General features: G+C 40.4%; 1 protein-coding gene across 1 annotated transcript in view; it reads right to left on the bottom strand.

Moving 5' to 3' along the window:
* tanc2b (tetratricopeptide repeat, ankyrin repeat and coiled-coil containing 2b) overlaps positions 1-22,607 on the bottom strand; it is a 105,629-nt gene that overhangs the window by 60,045 nt on the left and 22,977 nt on the right. The window contains exons 2-3 of the mRNA XM_062442409.1: positions 13,116-13,187; positions 10,102-10,281 (exon numbers count right to left, since the gene is read on the bottom strand). Coding sequence (XP_062298393.1) covers positions 10,102-10,281; positions 13,116-13,187 — 252 coding nt within the window. The remainder of the gene's footprint in view (positions 1-10,101; positions 10,282-13,115; positions 13,188-22,607) is intronic.

The raw sequence follows: 22,607 nt of genomic DNA, 5'->3' as shown, positions 1-22,607 counted from the left end.
TCTGCAAGCGGTGTCATTGCTCGGTACATCCTGAATGACAGCTGACAGGGTGAACTCATCAATGCACCCTCCAGGTGGTGATACTAAGTGGTGTGAAAACCGTCTGTGGGCGCCTCATCAAAAATCATTCACCTGAGACCAGCAATAGCAGCTGCTGATGAGGTGCTTGTGTTTTGCTGGCAGACAGTGTTATTGAGACATTTTGTTCTGTTCACACACCAGCTAGCAGTCCCTTGGGATAAGGCAAGGGAGGCAGGCAGCCTGCAGCACTGGAACTGGGAGGAGGAGGAACCACATCCCAGCACATGACACAACAACAAGCTGCGGCGTGGGGGGGAAAAAAACTATTCCCCACCAACTTCCAACCCATTTACGCAACCATATGCTACGTATGACGCTTTGCTCTGGAAGGGAAAGTGAGACACACAACAACAAGAACAAGCACCATTAGCCGCCTACAGCTTGTGCTTAGACACACTCTCCAAAAGACATACACATACACACACACACACACACACACACACACACACACACACACACACACACACACTCAAAGACAATTGAATTCTCACCCACGCTGACGCATGAAACAGACCAGCTCACCACGAAAAAACACTTACATTATCGCACTCTGGTTGATTCACAGGTCCTCGAGCCTACATTGTCATTAGAGTGCAGCCCTTTGACAAATGCATCATTTCATGGAGAGAAATTACTTTCCTGCACTCCTCCCATTAGCCCCCGTGTCTGTACCAACGTCATTCAAACCGGTGGCCAACGCGGCCGCACCAGCTGTGAGACCAGAGAGCAGACAGACCCGGAGCAACCATCTCTGGCCAAGCAAAGGTGGAGCAGCAGGTGAAAAGAGAGGGGGGCGGGGGGACACACAGTTTTTTCAGGCACAGATGGAGGAATGAAACATAAAGAGGGTGTGGCAAGGCTCACCATTCTCAAACCAGATCGCGCATTCCTGAAGGCTGGAATACGGCACCAGCTCCCCTCCTTCTCCTTCCAGCGACACGAGCAGTCCTTCCTCCCTGAGTGATGACCAGTTCATCAAAAAATAAAAAATCAATTTAAAAAAAAAGGAGAAGAAAAAGAAAACGGGGAAAAAAACACCTGCAGCCAAGCAGGGGGAGGATAGGTGCAGAGCTTCCTTTCTGAGGAGATCTCCACAGGTTTCAATGCTGATGCTGCCCGCTCAGTTAGGTCGCAGTAAATGATACCGGAGTCAGGCAGATATGGCAGTGACGGGAGGAGCGAGAGGAGGAGGAGGAGGAGGAGGAGGAGGAAAAAGAAGAGAGGTGGAGGGAGGAAAGCGGCGAAAGGAGGAAGGAGGAACGCAGCAGTCACTGTGTCACTGGGGAAAGAGGGGGGACACAGAGGTGACACCTATGTGAAGGCGGCGCGCACACACACCAAAAAGCTGACAGGTGACTGAAACCTTCACCGCCACGAAAGAAATGAAAAAGAGGAGGAAGAAGAATAAGAAGTAGAAGAAGAAAAAAAAATACAGCACACGGAGCTTTCCCTGTGAGGAACAAGTGAGCACAGATAGAAATGAGCTCCTCATTCGCCTCCGTGACTGCATTAGCGCTTAGCGTGTTATGTATAGATGTGAGAGGCGCACTCTCTGTACAGGAACAGGAGCCCAGGTCTCCAACAGATGAATGGTGCAGTGCTGCTGTTGTCATGGCAACCGCAGAGCAAAAGGAGGGGGAGGAGAAGGGTGGGTATTGAGGGAGGAAAGAAAATGGCATAAAAAATAAAAAAAAACAGGGAGGGAGGGAAGGAAGGGGGGGTATTATTAAAGGGACACAGTTTTGCCGTTCGTTGGACAGAGCTTTTGGGACACATCAGATCACAAGTGGGGTTAAAAAGGGGAGAGGAATTATTTGATAGAACAAGCGTTTCAATAAAACCTACACCATGTTCCTCTTGGGCTCAGGCATCCACGTCTGTCCTTGTTTTACCCTTGAAACTGTATTTGTACAGCTGCAGCCAGGTTTTATGGTTATTTAGGGGTTCAAACCCACGGGGCAAGGAGTTTATTGTGTACTGTCTTTGCTTTTGTCTGGGTTCATATCCGTTTGGCTGTAAGCCTGCTGAGGTTTTTTTTAGCGTTTCTTATTAATCTCCTCCAGTCACACTTATTTCCCCAGAGTGACATCTCCTCCAAACCACCATTTGCAGTTTGCTACCAACAAGCCTTCAAAAAAATGTGTTACAGTTACAGGTCAATGTTTTTGAGTGTCGTATAGTGTGCACCACAAGTCCCTTAAATCATGAAACCTGGGTCTTTCTAACCATCCCTGTGGTAACATCTTACTTCTGCAGGATCTTTGTGTACTATGATTTATTTTCTGCAATTTTCACTTTTTATGGGGGAAAAAATAACTTGACATTTACATCTGTGGCACGATACACACTGTCTATATTGTAGCCGAGTCGCATATTGTCAACAACATGCAACATAATCCAGAGTGGGGGTGGTTGATCACATGGCTGGCTTTAACTGTAAGACACTATTATCATTGAAATGAGCACAAAAACACAAGCTCGATTGGGGGTTGCGCTTAAGTGTGTGAGAAACTGAGGAGTCAAGAATCATTAATAACCTTTATTGTGTTGTTGTCTAGTGTTGCTTCTGAAAAATAAAAAGACTTGTAATCAGTTGGCGAATGATAGTAATCCGATCCCGAGTTTTGAATTTTGTTGCTTTTTAAAAGCAATATGTAATCTTGTGCAAATGAGCGTTGTCATTATAGTATCTTTAAGCATCCTCATACAGCCTCTGCTCAGCTTGAAGCAGAAATAAACTATAATCTGTTTTTCCATTGTCAGAAAAACACAGATATTATGTGGTGTTTTGTCATTTTTTACCATAAAAATTCATCTTTGCTGTCTCTGTTCCCTACATCTACTAGACGAGGGGAATAAGCAGGATGTGAAGCGCACTTTCAAACATACAAGGCACGTTTATACTGTCACCAGAATTCATTTTGACATTTAAATCTATCCAAGGTATAAGAGCCTCATACTTGAGAGTGGTATATTTATTTGGGAACTTGTGCCATTTTTAATTAGCAATAAAGCTCCAACGATTAGTCGATTAATCTTCTAATTTTTTTTAAGCAAATACGCCTGACATTTTCTGGATTTCACTTCTAAAATGTGATGATTTAATGCTTTCCTTTGTCATACATTATGGTAAACTAAATATCTTTGGGTTATGAGATGTTCTTTGAGATGTAACCCTTGACTCTGAGAAATGATAACAGGCACTTTCACTATTTTCTGATTTTAATAGACAAAACAACAAATTATATAATCAAGAAAATAATTGGCAGATTAAATGATAGTGAAAATAACATTCATCCATTGTTCTTTACCAAGATGTACAAAATCTTTTAACTTAATCATTTGGAAGTAGTTGTAAAAAACATTGTGTAGTAAGTAATTAAACCTTTTTGTTGTTGTTATTTAAGCAAAAAAGCATCATTATAGATTCAACTTTTTCTGTTCTAATGTCCTAATGTGTTTTCCTTTGCAATTTTAATCATTTAATACCTAAAAGCATCTCCAACACTATTTTGTTTATGTGTTTTTTTCATGCCTAAACTGAATTATGTAATCACAGCATACTCCCCAATAAATAAGTAAGAAATCCTGGAGTCTGCTTGCCAAGAGGAATTTAAGCTCCTTCTGTCGCCAACGGCTCTTTCACTATTCTGCAGCAGCACAACTTCCAAAGGCAGAAGTAGTAAGTTATTTTACACTGATATGTTGTGACACATACTGTACAAGAACTGATGTTTGTAGTTTATAATGAAGAAATACAACTTTGCAATGCATTTATCACAAATAAAAGTACAGAATCTTTGGATGACGGCTAAAATAAAACAAGAATGTATCCAGCAAGTCACAGCACTTAAACCAACTGGCTTTTTAGTGCTCCTCCTGAGGGCATCATACCTCCATTTCAATTACGCCTTTCTACACTTAACCTTCACTCTTTATTTTTCACCTGTGACAGTGGAGCTGAAAATGTCCCATTTCCTTTCAGCAGAACAAATGACTTGGAGAGTCTGTGGTGGCTGGGACGGTTGAGGGAAAAAAAATAATGAGAATAATTGAGGAACAATTTTCTCAAGGTGCAGTGCTGGGTAAGGAGGCGTGGAGATTGAGATGTCCCAAATGTCAGTGTTCATTTCAGAAATTCACAAAGGATACCAGACGCAATATGAAATGTGAGGCTGGCTAAAGAGGCGTGGAGAGAGGGAGATTGAGATGTCCCAAATGTCAGCGTTCGTTTCAAAAATACACCGAGAGGATGAGATATCTTAAAATGATCAAAGCATTGTGCTGCAGTTTTGTTTTAAGATGACACTAAAGGAAGTTCAGATTATACTAAACAGTGTCATACATCACTGATCATCTAGATAAAACCTGAGGTATTTTGTAATAAGTTGGAGTTGTTTAGTTGTACAAACCTTTCCTGAACTTGCCTGATGCACTAATTCAGCGATCCATTTCCTACATTTTACAGCCACCTTTTGAAAACTCCAAAAGAAGAAAGAAGAAAAAATGACTTTTGAAAATTAATTTAATCTGGAGCGTTTAAGACAGACTAAAATATTATCACCTGACCTATATAAACTCTGTCATAAATTGATTTTTCCCCCATTTTAAACCACATTTACAGTTTTAGATCTTGATTGTTGTTACATATCGCACTATATTCTATTAGTCAGAACAGAAAGGGGAAAAATGTCTTTCTCTAATAATGCACTTTACACATGGAATAATCTGCAAAAGGCCTTCAAATTAGAATTTTTACCATCAATGCAGATTGTAAATGTTTTTAACTTCACTGTATCTATTCAGTTTTTACTTTTCTTTCTTCTTATTCTTTTCGACACCATTATAAATGAGGACTCTTTCTCAATGGTCTTTCGAGGTAAAATAAAGGTTAATAATAAACACATATATTTAAACAGGATGAAGGATTTCAGTTATCAGACGTCTGGATACCAGATTTTTTTTAGAGTAAAACTGCTTTATTAAGTGTTTAAACGAGTTTCCCGTAAAATCCTCCTGAACATCTGGATCTTAAGTTATCAGAGAAACATGCTGAGTAAACATTTGCAGCAGGCCATCTCGCAACCCCTGCGGGTGTCCTGTGTCCGCTGAACAGCGTCAGAGAAACACTGATTTTTAATGTGAAACTACTTTATCAAGTGTTTTTACCTGTTATAATCACTGGGTCTGTTTGTTTTGGAGAGAGAGGGAAATCTCTAGGGATAATTTGACTACTGATAAAAACCTCATGAACTATGAACACTGAAGTAATCCCAACCTGGAGAAGCTGACTGCAATGACGACACTTGTGGTAATTTAACAATGAAGACAACACCTCCCATCTCACACTGATCTCACGCTACTTCACAATACTTCATCAAATCCTGTCTGTTATTGTTCTAACTGAGAGACCCCTAGATGCAGAAATTACATATTGTGCATATTTAACAGAGCTCAAGCGTTATAATGTGGATCTTTGAGGACCACCCATGCAACACAATGAGCTGTAAAAGCTGACTAAGCACTTCTACATACTCCACCTTAACAAATACAACTGAGCATTTTCCTGCCTACAACATGTGACCTTTTAAACATTAGCTTACTGTAGTCCACTGCCACTTATTCACATGATACTCTATTACTGTAAGCACCAGTAAGACAATGGATTTTAGATATACTCATATTACTGTGATGATTACAGCTGGAGTGGGAGAAAAATTAGGTGGTATAATTAAATCAAGCATATTCTCAGGTTTTGAGGCCAAATTGCAATTTTCTACCTTTATGTGGCAATCCATGGGGAGGCAGTAATTGTATTGATTGCTGCCATTAATTAGGGGAAAGCAGTGTAATCTACGGAGAGATGTTGAAATAATTCCCTTTAAATGTTTCAGAGTGGAGTAGAGCCAATCAATCAACTGATGCGATGTCTCTGGTGAGCCCGACACTTGAATGAGGTGTTTATTAAGGAACAAATAAGCAATCGGTGATTACAACTCATAACAATCAGCTACTGAGATATCTCTATAAGAATGAGCAATCATCGCCACTCATACTCTAAGACAACAGCGGACTAAAAATAGAAAATAAACACAGTGTTCGGGGAACATGCATGAAGATGAATAGTGCACACTTGAAACAAAACCCTGGTGAGAATGTGTGATTTCATGAGCTCACAGTAGGAGACAGAAAAAAAAGCCTCGTATCACAACTGGCTCTAAAAATGTTTTGCAAAATCAACATTTTCCTTCACAAAGGCTTGTAATTATGTCAAATCACAACGCTTTAAAACAGACAGGCAATCCAGATTCGAGCCCTGTGTTGGCAAACATTCTGCTGAAGTACACTCGAGCCAGAAACAGAAACCCTCCCATGACTGTTTACTCTGCCTTTTCTGGGAGGCAGAGGTTTAAAAGGAATATTCCCCTGGAGACTTAATAAAGTACGAGAATATTATTGTTAGTGCAGCTGGATTAAAGGTCAATGGTGAAAGTATTTGAGTTTAACTGATACATAAACTGGCCAATATCATCTGTCGATAATGGGCTATCACAGATAAATCAGTATTGAGCCGGTGTGTATGTTTGCAGAGAATAAAAAGCTGTAAACTGCAGCAATAAATGTTTTACTGGCAGCATTTTATGTACATTTGAAGATTCTCAATTTAAATTGAACGTGAAAGTTCTTTCTTGACTCCCCACCCCAAAAAAATACCCTACTCAAGGTCCACTTGAGGAAGAAGAAGAAGAAGAAGAAGAAGAAGAAGAAGAAGAAGAAGAAGAAGAAGAAGAAGAAGAAGAAGAAGAAGAAGAAGAAGAAGAAGAAGAAGAAGAAGAAGAAGAAGAAGAAGAAGAAGAAGAAGAAGAAGAAGAAGAAGAAGAAGAAGAAGAAGAAGAAGAAGAAGAAGAAGAAGAAGAAGAACTAGTAGAAACCTAGTAGTTTCCTTATCCTTAAGTATCAATATCAGTATCAGCTTCATAAATCCAGAATCACAGGTCAGTCTCTAAAGGCTTCAACTCATTGAGACTGAGGATACTGGGTGAAAAACTGGGTGGAAACAATTTGAGAGTTTTTAAAAAAAAGCCTGCATTGCAGAACCAATCCAAAATCTTGAGGGCGTTCCTTCATATGAGGGAGGTAATATGCTGTTTACTACGAGTAGAAAGGATGGAGAGCATCATTTCCAGTAAGATATGTCCTTGATAACATGTAAGGAGTGTAGGTTAGTTAGTGACTGTTCTCACCGCCATTCAAGCATCTACTGTGCATTTAGACATCTCCAGAATTCGGTAGGTGAAGATCTCAGATTGTCTGCTATCTTCTTACTTCTTGTACAAATAGAGTAATAACCATATAACTTGTTCTATATTATTATCATATTTACAGAAAACTAAGAGTGACCACGTTTTGATGCCACCAAGAAAAAAATTAATCTGTGGAGAGTAAGTAAACTGCAATGGCTCGGGACGTCTCCTGCCTCACAAGTTGACCCCTTGAGCATCTGAAGGCCCCCTTGAGAGTCTTCACGCAGGCAGAGGGGATTCAATCACAAATTCAATGATTCTCTAAAAAGGTCAGCGCTTTCATAGCGCTTTCATAGCTATCAGAGCCTTGAGGTTGAATAATTCGAGTCCTCGTCAACGCCACCACTATGTCTCCCTTGGGTAAATCAGGGGCAACGCGGGAGGGTAAAGAGAGGCTAGTTGGCAAAGGACACCGGGGGGATCAAAGTGCTGCAGCCTTTAGACCTGCTGCTGTTTGCTGTCTGATGCGCTCCTCTGCCTTCACTCTGTCTCCCACCTCTGCCATTTCGGGCAGGGGGAGGGATTCTGGCCTCTGACGCCAGCGCACATACACAGGCTCGGTACTGTCAAGCTGTGCAGGAAGTGGTGCTGAGTAGAATTAATTAAAGGGTGAGAACGCCGACATGGTTGAGTCCTAGCACAATCTGGTGCTCAATGCCACTTGAGAGAAGATACAGGTCTTTAAGGACTTGAAGGACAGAGGGCGCCTTGGAGCACTTAAGGACTTTTGTGTATGTTGCTGTAGTGTCCGATGTGTTGACGCAACATCAGTTTAGCTCTGTGTGAAGTCTTATCGACGTAATCTGAAGAAGTACAAGCTTTGATTTGAAGGCTTATCACGTACAGTATGAAAGAGAGCCAAATCATCTTTTTTATGACGTACAAACCTAAGTCCTGCCATGCATCATCATTTAATTATTACAACAGACTACAATATAATGAACAATAGGTGGTATGACTGAGACATAAATCTGGAAGGATTAACACACTGATGGGCTAATCCTGCCAAAATTATATCTCTCACCGTCATGCCCACAAACACACATAAACACTCAAGATGACTAATGTAACTGGACCGGTTACGCAAAGGTGAAACAAATCACACAAAGCAGAAATGCAGCAAGCACACACATATGAGAAACACTACTTTTCAAACATGAGAGAAAGTCTAATTCCCCAAGTTAAAATCTAAATCTACAGCCCTCACAACAACCTACAGCATCTGACTGGCATATCATAACAAGCCAAACGATGACATGTGCGACACTGCTGCATAGAAACCTCTCCATGCGTCAGCCGAGGAGTAAGAATAGCACAGATGAGACAGCACTGCACATATTTCATAATCAAGATAATTCTTAAGCAACAACTCCTTCTCCTCTGTGGCGGCCATCAAGACAACACACACATGTGCATATATATATATTTACAGATTCATATACACACACACTGATGTCCTAAACAATTCACTTTGATTCACACACATGTGCAGACGTCAAATTAGGCCGGATCTGCCATGAAACCCGAAGATAAGAGAAAAAAAAACGAATGGAACAAACAAACAAAGATGGCTCCTCAAAGAGCAGAGAGGAGCAGAAAGGCAAAAGTGTGATTTGGCCTGATAAGATTGGCTTGGTCTCAAATCTAATTCTCAAGCTCTGATACCCAAAAACAGTCTCTGCTGGATCTTGTCACCCACACAGAGCTGTCTGCAGCGCCGTGGCAAATAAACTTGAAATGAAAGAAAATTGGTTTAAGCGTGTTTCCCCCTTTAAAAACACACAGTTTGGATGATCCAGGAGAGAACATAAATCATTCTGTATGATGTAAAAAGCAGGGTCCCCTCGGCATATCAGAAATAGTTAATGATCTGAGGTAGCTGAGAGGCTGGTGCACCCTAGTGGTGACTATCGAATCAAGCTTTAAAGTCCTTCACACCCACTCTACTTCAATGTGGAGGCTGCTCTGATATTGGGTAAAGCTGCAATGTCAATATTTCATTTCTCAGTTTGAAATCCAGTACAAAGGAAAGCCTTGGATATCCACATTGTCCTGCACCAAAACCACAGCTTCCTCATAAGAGCAGAGGGAACATGACACAGACTCATAATCTAGTTAATGGGAGAAGACAGAGGGGGAGGCGATTTTTCCACACTCTCTTGAATGCCAGCGATGAGTGTGGAAGGAAACGATTAGTGGTGGGAGATAAAGAGCGATAAAGGAGGGCAGAGCCGACCACAGCTCAGTCCATCAGCTGTTCTTGGCACTGTCAATTAGGTAGGACTTTGGTGATTACAAGAATTGAAAATTGCAGTGTTTGCCGCAGGCCAGAGCCAGGCCCTGCTTCTACTCAGAATTAGTGGGTAAGTGATATGGTAAATGATTACTGCTTATCGGAAAGCACTGGGGTGAGAAGCCACTCATTCCACTTTTTCTCATAAAATCTGTTTTAATTCATTGCGCGTGACTCTCTGATGATACCCTGCTTGCACTTGTACAGTGAAGGGTTAAGGGAGGCTGTATTAGTACAATGAGTCTATGGGGGAGGACAGCTACAGGCAAGGATGTGTGTGAGACTCAAATTTGAACCAGATTAAGCCCACATCATGTTGGCTCTAACACACATTTATGGGTTTCTTCCCAAACACTGATTTTGAGAAATGTGTCAACACTGCTTAACTATTTCAAATCTTGCACTCCACTGCAGTGTCTTTACCTGTGAGCTTCTTCACGGGCTGCAGTCTGACACTGATGGTCTGGTGTGTGAGCAGCGGGGAGGAGGGCAGCGAGCGTGACACGCCCTCCATTATGCGAATGTGTTGCATGCCCTCGGTCATAGAGAGTGGGGGCACGGCGTAGTCTCCTTCAAAGGCACAGTCGCTGTCTATGCTGCCACCTGCAGGACGGGAGGGAACATAAATCAGTATGGGAGACATTTCTCTGCTTTGACTGGTACATTAAAATTTCATAACATCATTGGGTCCATTCCTGCAAAGAAAACAAATAGACTTCATGGAATAATGTATGAAGATGATCTTCTGCTGTGAATAAAAGTAGGATAAAAATAACACGAGTCACAATCGTCTCAAATGACATGCTGCCCTTTGAAGATGTGAATGATTTACTAAATGGATGTTACATGAGAATGACTCTTCTGATACTTAACACTACTGGTTCATGGAGAAGGATCATGACTACATATACAATTAGTGGGGTGGACAATATGACAATGTCTTGATGCATTTTATGTCTTATGTAAAGCACTTTGAATTGCCTTGTTGTTGAAATGTGTTGTGTGAAATTTGCCTTGACTATTACTTTCACTTTCTTTTGATGAATTTGTCAATTATATTTTATGGTCAATTGTTTAATGGTGTTATTAAATGTTAGAAGATGATAAAAAAAATGCTTATGCTAAACTGTCAAAGTACAATGTGATGTCTTAAAATTGTATGTGGATCATATGTGGAATCAGCCATTGTGCAGCAGTTTTGCTTCAGAAATGACTCAAACAGTTAATCTGTTATCAAAATTGTTGTTTATAGCAGTCCATTTGTGTCAATTGACTAATGAATTGTTTCAGCAGAGTATAATCCATTTGTAACTCTGCTCCCACATAAAACAAAACTTATTTCTGACACAGTCATTAACTCAAACTAAGATTCACGTGGACCCGATTCTATTCGATTGTACTGTGTTGTTTGTGTTTGTCCATCCCATGTTGATACTGTATGACAGACACAGTACTCTAATAGTGCCCTGGTAGCCTGGTACTGGATTCTGGTATCAGAGCAAACACAAGTATTGACTGTAACAAGATTGGCCTGACCCAGAAAAGAGGACAGCCCTACAGGCAACACGTGCCATTTACATTCAGTGTTGCCATTTACATTCAGTGTTGTAAAATACAGTCTGTCGACCTCTGTAAGCCCGACAGAAACACAATACCCCACAGTCTTTCTTATAATAGGGGAGGATTCTCTAACCATCTGAAATGTGTTTAAACAAACCCAAAAAAAGAGCACAGTCATTTAAAAAAAAAAAAAAAAAAAGCCTCAGACAATAAGCAGTAATTATAGACGCAGTACAAACAGCCACTCTCCATCACTCACACACCCCCTTTTCCTCTCTTGCTTCACAAACCACAAATTATGACAGCTTATGGCTTTAAAACAAAAAACTTCACACACACACACACACACACACACATTCCCCAGGGAAAGAAAACCAGCCAGCTGTCTGTAAACACAACATCCATTTTGTGAATCAGTTCTGGCCCAGACTTCCCATTTCCCTGCAGACAGAGCTGTAAAACCAACTGGTCAAGCAAGAGTCTCACATCAGATAGCAGCAACCACAGTGAGACATGAAGCCATTATCAGAACAGGAGTTGGTGACAAGTCCCAGAGGAAGCCTGTATGACGGTTCTGATGGGGGGGGGGGGGGGAATTGGCTGCTGTAATGCAAACACACGAGTATCAAAACACTTGCACACATGAAAGAAATAATAAACGCACACCCGTCCTCCCTGTGTGGCTCCAGCAGCAGTGCTGGAGTCAGTCCATCCATTCACTGGGGAATGTCACTGCAAAAACAAAATCAACAGCCCGAGCTGTGGTTACATCCCCCAGAATGGAAATTCTTCTCATGTACGCAGAGCCTGGTGTGAATACCAAAGGGGAACTTAGTATTCTGTTAGCAATTATCAGCAGTCAAGACTACTCAATTTAATGGCTTTCCAATATTGAAGGAAAACACACAATTACACTATTAACCAATTATTCTCCACAAAGCCAGATAAATCCATTATCCTAAAATCGACAATAACAAAAAATGGCCAACTTTAACACTTTCTGGTACACAATCTTAGTACATTTATTTTCTGAACAGCTTCACCCAAACAGCCAGAAACTATCATATGTTTAAGTAAAAATTGAAAGGTGTAATTTAGGGTAAAAAGAGTGAGGGTGGAAAAGCCGCATTTCAGTAGTGAGATCTACAGAACAAAAACTTCAAGGGGCAAATGATGGTATTTTATTTCAGACTGTAATGAAAGACATGTTTAAGGGCCACTCCATGCCTCGGAATAAACACACACGCCTACTTGTCAAGGTTTTCAACTCAAAACACGCACAGTGGGAATAAAAAGGGGCGACATTAAATTATAATTGCTCAAAACGTTTCCTGCCAAGCGCTGGCGTTCCTGATGTTGATAAACATTTACTGCTGTATACAGCCTATTTACCCTCAGAATTACAGACAAAATTACGAGAATATAACATTCATACAGTTTTAGTAGTCGTAAACTTTTCTGCTTTAAAGTCTAATAAAATGCGGCTCGGCAAACACGGCCTTCGTGAGTTCCTACTGTGAAAAACATTAAAGGAGCAGAAATGGAGTCGGGAAAAGAGATTGCAGAGGTGGAAATATTACAGGAAATGAGAAGGTAAAGGTGCTTTTTCTCAGAAACCCTGCTTTTCATTCACTCACATAACACACATTCACACCTGGGAACAGCTCAGTCCACTCCTTAATAACAAAAAGGATGCACTGACAAGCTAATGCAGGCAGCTTTTCCAGGCAAAACTGTGTCTCCTGAATCTTTGAAGTCAAGGATTCAGACTCAGCTTACTCACTGTTACTTTCCTCTGTGCCCATAGAAAGAAATTGTGATGTAGTCATTTATTTTAAAAAACCCGATATGATAAGTTTGTTTTTTTGTTCGCTTACCTTGGCCGACGTGGCTCAGGTGAGGGTCTAGACTGGGCGAGCGGGGGTCTGCCAAGTCCTCGCTCCCACCATCTGCAAATGAGGAGCAGAAAGAGAAAGAAAGGGAGTGAGCGCGGCGGTGCTGGTAGCGTGGCGAGGAAGTGTGAGCCAGCAGCCATGACATTTCCTCCTCTCCAATCAGCCAGGTGTGGGACCGCAAGACCCCCAGCAGGCTGCTCACACACAGGCCCTCCACACCCTTCCTCTTGAGGCCAAAATGGCCCCTAATGGTGGCGAAGGGGGAGCGCACCGCCACGCTCCACTTTCTCTGTCTCCCCATGGTTAGACTAAACAGCCAGTGAGCCTCTATATCTTGGGCCTGCCCATGCAGATAACAAAATAGTTTACATTACATCCATTGTTGCATGCAGAAACGTTAGAGCCACAATCACCGAGCTCACTGGGCTCTACGGTTCACTGAGCAAGGACTAGCGGTAAAAGAGGGGGCGTTTCCCAGGATAGATCCACATACGGTTAATGATATGAGGATCAATTACGCCCAAGGGAGCAGGCAGGCAAAATTAGCCACAGTGGATGGAGCTGAAAAGAGGGGTGGGGGGGGTGGCATCACTGGGAAGCACAGTCAGTGTCACCGGGGGATTGTTTCATAATCCTGTTCGAGTGCGGATGGATCTACTGTAAAGTACGACAGGCCAGCAGAGGAGGTTTGGAACAAATGACTCAGAATAAATGCATCCCACTAGAATTAAGTGAGCTATTAATAAAGTCTAAACTAAGCTACTTGTATAAAAACTAATCTAAGCTAAAGGATTTTTGATGTGTAGATAGATCAAAGATTGCTGCATTAAGTAGAAGAAAGACAGACTTTTATCACAATGAATTGTATATCTTGGCAAGCCCTGCATTATGCTTCACTCACGGAGCTCCCCATCAGCCCACAAAACCCAAACAAATACTCAAGTATTATCTCTCCCATCGCAGATTCACACTGTGGGCCAGTTGCCACACAGCAGGGTGGATTGGCTCGCTGGTGGAAAGATCAAGTTTGTCGATGGACAGATAGAATAAGCCATGGGGCATGATTGTGTGAGAACTGGGCCAGCCTGAGATTGACACTGATTATGGGGGGGAAGTCCTCTGCAGAGGATTGTTTTAGTGTCCACTTCCTGACCTGAACTACCATGCCATGATGTGTCAAGAGTGTCAAATCAATCAGTATACAAAGAAAATGTGTTAAAAAATATATAGAAAGTAGTATTTACAAAAAAAGCCCATAGATCTTGTTGCCAGCATGTTTATTCTAACACCTCCATTTGATGTTCAACACAAACAAGCCACCAAAAATAGCTTTTCATCTCATATACCTGATGAGCCATATCGTCTAGTAAAATCAATATCGTGAAAATCAATACGGGCCTTGAAGACGATGTGCACGAGCAGCGAGCCTCTTTGCGCAGCGAGCCATGAAAGAACGCACATACTGTCGGCTGTAGAATTAGTTACAATAGAACAAAAAATATTTGGCGCCGTCTTTTTCCACTGTGTTGTGATAATGTTTAATTTAAAAACAGATAAAGTACATACTGAGGAACACATGGAAAGGAGTTGCAAGCTCAGGTTGATTCAGGTTGAATTATATTCGTCCCACTGAATGACAATGCCATGTTAAACCCTCAATTTAAATTACTTTGTTACTTAGGTTTCAGGAAAAAAACAAACAAACAGCATAAACGTGGCTCTACCTCTTTACTGCAGTCTTCTTTCCGTCTACAACCATTTCTTTTTAGGCTTTGGAGACACATCTTTGTATCTCTTTTATTAGACAGAGAAAGCTCCTATTCTTCTTCTCAGATTGCTCTCGTTACAAGTGTTCACAGTACAATGTCCTGCCACACAGATCAATGGCATTTTAAGTGGAGAACATGAAAGGGGAGGACCTATGGCTGACAGAAGACAGAGGCATGTTTTCATTCCAACCACTGAGACCAACAGTGGACATCATTCTGGTTCTTTATATCGCATCCGTCAACCACTTCTGTCGAAAACAACGTGAGCACAGTTCAGCCTTCAATTCACAGTCCGAACAGACAATCTGCACTCTGTAACCACATCCTATTCAGCTGTAAAATCAAAGCTTTGCTCTCTAAAAGACCGGCTCTCCTAAACCGAAGAAATAATGGTGCACTTTGCACTATTGGCTATTCTTTGCAGCTGTGATGCCACGGTGCTGTGTTAGGATGTCAAAGGAGCAAGCCAATTTCGCACATGGACAAAGAGTCATTATGGGAGAAGTCAGCGTGACATCTGATAGTGATCCCATGGAGCACGGCCCAGAACTCTGCTATCATTATCATTCAGACTGACTTTGATGAACCTGCCCATGTTCACAATGTTCAATGAGACTTCAGTTTCAAAATTAGGCTTTATTTCCTAAACTACTATCTCAGAGTGATTACTTTAGACAATGAAAAGAAGCTGCGTTAGACAAGAAAGCAGACATATGGTCATCACTAGTTACTTGTAGGGGTTTGATCGGCACGTTACATTTCCAAAAAACTTTAAAGACCCTGACTTTACTAACCCCCGGAGGAGAGTGGGTGGAACAAATTAAAATTTGAAAAGGATTTGGTTTTCTTTCCGTGACCGATCGATCACGTCACACACACAACAGAAACCAATACACTCGCCCAAAAAAAACTGCAATTGATGCCAGTCTTTCATTTGCAGGACCCTACAAAAAACAAACTATAACCAAGCATGGAAAGAGAAAAAACATTGCAGCCAAGCTGTGTTAGTGAGACACATTGCGGATATTAGGAGCCTAGAGAATTACAGCTTCTGCTCAATGACTTCACTCAGTGAAAGTGCAGTGATTTAGTGTGAAGTTCAATTCCTTTTACGCCTTATTTCTTACCTTTGCTTATTGTCTCCGTGGGGCTCCTAATGTTGTAGTGTTGCCAACTTGTTGTCACTCCCTTGTTTCTCACCGAGTAGCAAAGTAGGACGCTAATTAAACAGCCCTATCCTCCCCGTTACTCTCCATGTCACAGCAAATTTACCTCACCATTCATCAACATAACATTCCCGGCTACAAATAACAGGGGCCGCAGAATATTCCATGAGAATGTTAGGGAGGGTTTCTTCACCCTATTTCATCACTATTTCTTTATAATGCACGACAGCGGGCAAAGAAATCCCCCTTGTACTTTACAATCCTTCAAAGCATAACATCTACAAAGAAGAATAATAGAGAATGGTGTAAATTTGGCCTGAAAAAGGCAAGTAAAGTGAAAGAATTTTTTTTCATCATCTTCAGATGCATTTCTAATGCAGAGAAGTGCACTCCATCCTTACATCCTCAAATCCTATTATACACTTCTTTCTTGAGAGAGCTAAATGTTAAACTATCTTAAATCCCTATAAATCTGATGTAGAAACCGAGGGATCATGTGCGATCGACGATTATAAAACATGCTGACATTTATTCAGCACTCAGTAGCCCACACACCAATAACAATGAACGTGCATACCATATATAACATGGACTTGTCCTATGTGTGAGTAGACGTACCATGGGTAGTTTACCAATAGAGAGATTAATGTAAAAAGTTGTAAATGTAAAAAAAAGAAAGAAATTCTGATAGAGAGAAGAGGCTGGGATTGAATGTAATTATGAAGAAAATAATTTAATCTAACGAATCACAAAGTTGCACGCATTGATGTCTTTATTAGTGCTCCAACCAGTGATTATTTGAGTAAATAATCAATTGTTCTCCCTATAAAAACACTTTTTCCCAGAGCCCAAGGTAACCTAATCAAACTACTTATTTTGTCCAACAAAGAGTCCAACAACCAGAATATATTCAATTTATACTGACACAAAATGGAGAAAAGCTCTTTATATTTGACAAGCCTGAAATTAGAACATTTTTGGCACTTTTTCTTGATAAATGACATGATTGATTATCAAAATTATTGTTTAGGAAGTTTCTGCCAATCATCTAACCATCTAACTAACCAAGATTCTCAGTCATCCAAGGGAGAGAGCAACTGAACTTGTAGATTATCGAAGATGTTTTGCCACGATAAATACCTCAAATTTCCCACCAGAGGAGAAACATCTTCAAGAATCTACAAATTCAGTCTCTCTTCCTGACATCTAACTGATTAATTAACTTGTTGCTGAATCGCTTTTTGAGTAACAAGTTGCAGAAGTAAACCAATCAAAACTTTTCAGCACAAGGAGGCAAAAGTGTGGCCATGTGTTTGAGCTTGTTTCATATTCAGATGTGCTCATGACAAGACCCCCCTGCACCCCTGCAACTCAGGTTTGACATTGATTCAGACTGGATTTAATCAGATGCACAACAAAATGGAGCATCTTAATGAATCACAACACTACAGCGTGGTGCATTGAGCCATACGAGAGCGCAGACATCTGCTCAGTTGTAAAGTTGGCGGACATCTTCATTAGCATCAGCCTCGGTGTAAGCTAACACAAAAAATGCATGTGTGCTCCGAAGGATGAACACACACACACACACACACACACACACACACACACACACACACACACACACACACACACACACACACACACACACAAACACACACACACACACACACACACACACACACACACAAACACAAACACAAACACAAACACACACACACACACACACTCAAACATCTTCTGTGCTTGTCAAGTGTTTTCTCTTCACCGCAGCGAGTCCTGGTCTACCACAGGAAGTTGAGGGTTCTGACATCCTGCCAATGTAAAACAATGAGGATTCACTTTCATCCAAACCACACCACACACACACACACTGTACATACAAACCATACACATACAGTGTGACCATACACACATGGAAGTAGGGATGCTATACTGAATTTAGACCAAAAGTATTCTTTGCATGGGGCCTAAAGTCTTCAGTGGAGACTTGTGTTGCATGTCGTTTTCCACCCCCCCCCCCCCCCCCCCCCCTCCACATTTCCAACTGACTACTGTCAACTGTCTATCAAAAAGCATAAAATGCCCTAAAAACTACTTGTGTCAATTGTAATCCTGATTTCAGTGCAATGTTTCAAAAAAAGTTCCAAACAAACACAGTGTGATTGCACTATTGCAGCCTTGAAGAGTTTATCTGCACTGATATTTCTATCTTCTAGACTCAGAATGAAAAAAAAAGATGTGATATTTATGTATTCTTTTCTTATCCAACTATGAATCGCATAGCTGCAAAAGTCATTAAAAGTAAATTTGTGGTGCAATCCAATCTGTTTTAGATTCCTGACATTGACGTGTTTGGGAGACCACCTCTGGTTTGGAATCAGGTATTGAAGCTTTTGTCTTGACAAACCGCAGATGAAAGAGGAAAGTGGTGATGGAAAGACAGCAGGATGGCTGAATCATAGATATAAAAGAAAAAAATACACCAGCACAATACCGGCAGTCTGTTAGCACTCGGGGGGATGTCAATGTTCTTTCATGAACTTTTCTGTCGAGTTTTGTTACTTGTTGGACTTGAAAACATCAACCATTCAGCACATAAAGAAAAACAGGATCAAAGTTTTCCTGTAAGAGCCCACATAGCTTCATGCTAGGGCTGCAAATAATGATTACTTTCATTATCGATTAATCTGCTGATTACCTCCTTTATTATTCAATTAATAATTGAGTTGATAAAATGTCAGAAAATGGTGAAAAAAAATCTCTTTACAACTTTCCAAAGCCTGAGGTGACATCTCCAAATGTCATGTTCTGTCCAACCAGCAGCCAAATCCAAGATGTTGAGTTTTCCATTAAATACTGTATGAATAAGCTTCAAATCTTATTTGAGAAACAGTAACCAGTGAATGTTTGATATCTTTGCTTAAAACCAGCTTTTAATTGTTGCTGATTAATTTTTGTAGATAAACTAATTGATGAATGAACTACTGCAATGACTGCACCTCTACTTTATATATTATGCATTTTTTATAATCACCTACTGTACACCAGCCCCCATTTTTAAAAAAATAGTTCAACCTTGGACTGATGTCAAATGAGGGGTGAGGTATGTTGAACTGATAAGCAATCTTACACTGAGGCAGGACAAACTGCACCAGTTATGAGGGCTCCCAGCAGAGGGGAGGTACAGTTATAGACCTTTGTTGTTCTGAGCCTGTGGGGACAGCGTAATGCAGGTATGCTGGAGGACATAGTGGGAAGCAGACTGAGAGGGAGGAAGGCCAGCCGAGGAGCCAGTAGTTTCACAAGCTGTTAACTCCGTTTAAGACAATGTTCATATCAGCTTTGATTTAATGTGTGTATCTTACTCCTGTACAAGCAAGAAGGCTGAAAATCTGAGCCAGCCAGCATGAGAGCAAAGAAATCATGAGTGATGTGTGGGTAGCAGACACTTCTGAATGCTTCTAATGCCTACTGCCTGGTGAATAGTACAATGATATGAAGCATAAACTGAATATTAAAAGACACACTACCGACACTCTCAGCCCTTAATGCACAAACTAGATTTGTTGAAGTCATAATACTTGAGTGTTTTTGTTAGTCTGTAGTAAACATCTACATTTAGATCCAATTGTACAACTAAGCGAACACCAGGACAAATCAGGGGAATCATAGTAATGTAGCTGTATTAGACTGGACTGTTTTCATTGATATTTTCTCACAAGACCCAAGAGGTTTTCTAGCTAATAAAAAAGGGTATTATGCTTAATTAGCTCTTTATTTGTAGTCTGATCAAAAATTGTTGCTAACAAACAGAAATCATAAGATTTAATTTGTTACACTTGCATATGGGATTCAAAAATTGTGCCAGTTACAGAGCTGACACAGACAAGCATATGGTGTAGTTTATATATTTTGGCTGATTTGCATATATCCTCAATATGAAAGCAAGCTGAGCCAATACAAGCGTTACCTAGAATTTGGGGCGATGCACCTCTTTAAAAGCAGCAAAAAAGTATTTGTTCTCTAGGATAATAACACTGCAAATAATGAGGATGAATCTTTGTTGGTGTAATCATGGCTCATTTGTTGTTTCTGCATATTGGTTTACATCCACAAAACTAACTACAAATCAGTGGCATCTTCCAATTTAGCAAGCAACAGCGTTTGCAATAAAATATCCTTATATTCCACTCATGCCGAAAGCACTACAGAGGTAACTCTATTTATCCTGTTGTTACATAACTGTTGATTATCTGGGGGCTACATCACATCCTAATGGAGGTTTTTTTTAGCTCATAATGCTGTTGCTGCTACTTTTTTTTTACCTCACCTGTTTTTCAAGCTACAATATGACCTACATTATAAAACAAGTGTTGGAATGATACGTATTTTTAGACTTACATTAAAGACACTGTAAGGCAACTTCTAGCAACTTAATATTAGGTCAGTTTATCAAGATGAAGCCACAAAACTCCCTTAAATCGTTCTTTATTAAAACATAATAAAAACATTTCAGCTATCCTCCTCCCCATCAGGTTGGTTGGTCAGACAACATTAAAACTACCTTCTGTAAACACAGCATTTTAATCAAAGCCTGTCAATGAGTAAAAAAAAGGGTTGAATCTAATTGTTCAGTGCAAAATAGCAGAGAAAAATTCAGTATTCTTTGAACCTTTATATTGTAGAAGAGTTGTGTGACAACTTTAATCGTTTAATTCTTAAATTTGGTCAAATTAATTGTTCAAATAACACAAATTATGACCTCAAGTCAGTCCATTTAAAAATATTAGCCTGTATTTACAGCTACACTGAGAAATCCTCTGGGCCAGTTTAGTTTACTTACAATATTGGCATATTGCGAATATAATGGCATATGTAGATCAGCTGATAAATTACAGTAAAGAAATGAATATTATTATTATTTGAGGTAATTTAAAAACAGTGTTTAAAAAGTCAAACAAATTGTCAGAAAAGCACTGACAAGTTTAAGCTCCTGTAGTCACAGTTCTTTAAAAAACTAATTTTAATGATTCTTATGAAAAATGTTTGCTATGTGTTGATGTAAAACATTTTAAATAAGAATATTAACCAATATATATCATCAAATTTTCTTAAACACAGTGTCACTTCAAAAATCCATTGGTCAGGCTATAAAAGCCACCAACGTTTTAAATGGATATACCTTAAATATAAACCTGTATGGTGGTGTGATTACCCCAAGCGTGACCCCTGATCCTCTCCAACAGAAAAAGAAAGTATTTCTTCAGCCTCATATAATACTTTTTCTCCTTCCCACCCTTAAGAAAAGCCCAGAGTCCGTGACCCTGGCCACCGAGGTATATCTGGAGGACAGCAAGCAGCACGCTGGCGGCGTCGGGCCAGAGAGGTGACGCACATTTGAGTGGCTGAGTGCGTCAGGCTCTGGCTGACAGCACCACGACTCAGCAGTGTCCTGGATGGATGGAGGTGTTATGATGGAGGAAGTAGGGAGAGAGATAGAGAGAGAGAGAAAGAGAGAGAGAGAATGTGTGTGCATGTAACAGTTTGATAGAGAGAAAAAGAGAGAGAGAGAATGATAGAGAAAGAAAAGAGTGATATGCCCCGACACCTACACTGCCATCCGATGCTGAGAAAAGCTGTGTCGCAGCACTGAGTGGGTGGTCTTCATTTAAAAAATAAATAAATAACTAAATAAAAGCTAGTGAGTAAGAGTCTGGGAAAAAGAGAGAGAGAGAGAGAGAGAGGCAGCTTCAAGCATCTCCTACCTTCAGTCTGACACACCACTGGGGTTACATCACAGAGTGGTGAAAGTGAAAAGCATGCATCAAAAATAACCAAACGGAAATGGAAGTGTTATTGGGATTTTTATTTTTTTTTTTAAACTTTGGCTGCGTTGATACTGACAGAGAAATGAAAGAAAGAAATAAAGAGAGAGAAACGCAGAGCAGAGAAATAAAAAAAGCTGATATGGCTCCCGGTCTTCCTTCAGGCGTTTCAATGAAGAGCCGCGTTTTTGTTTCTATTCATTTTTAATCCTTGACAATCGCACACAGAGGGACTAAGAAAAAAAGAAAGTGAAAAGTAGATAGCAGATATCCCACCTGTACCACCTGCTACCCTACTCCCCCTCGTATGTGGTCTCTCCATCCCTAATACTCAGAAAATAACAATCTCTTTGCTTCCAAAAAAAAAGTCTAGAGCTACACCAGCGAAGGATTATTTTCATTTTCAATCAATCAGTAAATACATTTTCTACATTTAGTGTTTACAATTTGAGAAAACTGCAGGAAAAAAAAGTAAATCACATTTTCCCAGAGCCCAAGGTCTTTAATTGCTTGTTTGGTCCAACAAACAGTCTGAAACGCAAACAGATTTAATTTATAATGAAACAAGACAAAGAAAAGTATCAAATCTTCACAATTGAGAAACAGGAACTAGCAAATAGTTGGTCTTTTTTCATGATAATTAACTTTAACAATTAATCTGTTCTCAATTGAACATTTGCTAAACCCCCTTCCCTGAAAAACATTTGTCAA

The sequence above is a fragment of the Scomber scombrus genome, chromosome 21, assembly GCF_963691925.1.
Source record: "Scomber scombrus chromosome 21, fScoSco1.1, whole genome shotgun sequence".
Taxonomy (NCBI): Eukaryota; Metazoa; Chordata; class Actinopteri; order Scombriformes; family Scombridae; genus Scomber; species Scomber scombrus.
Note: the sequence above shows the minus strand (reverse complement) of the source record. Positions and strands in the feature narration are given on the sequence as shown.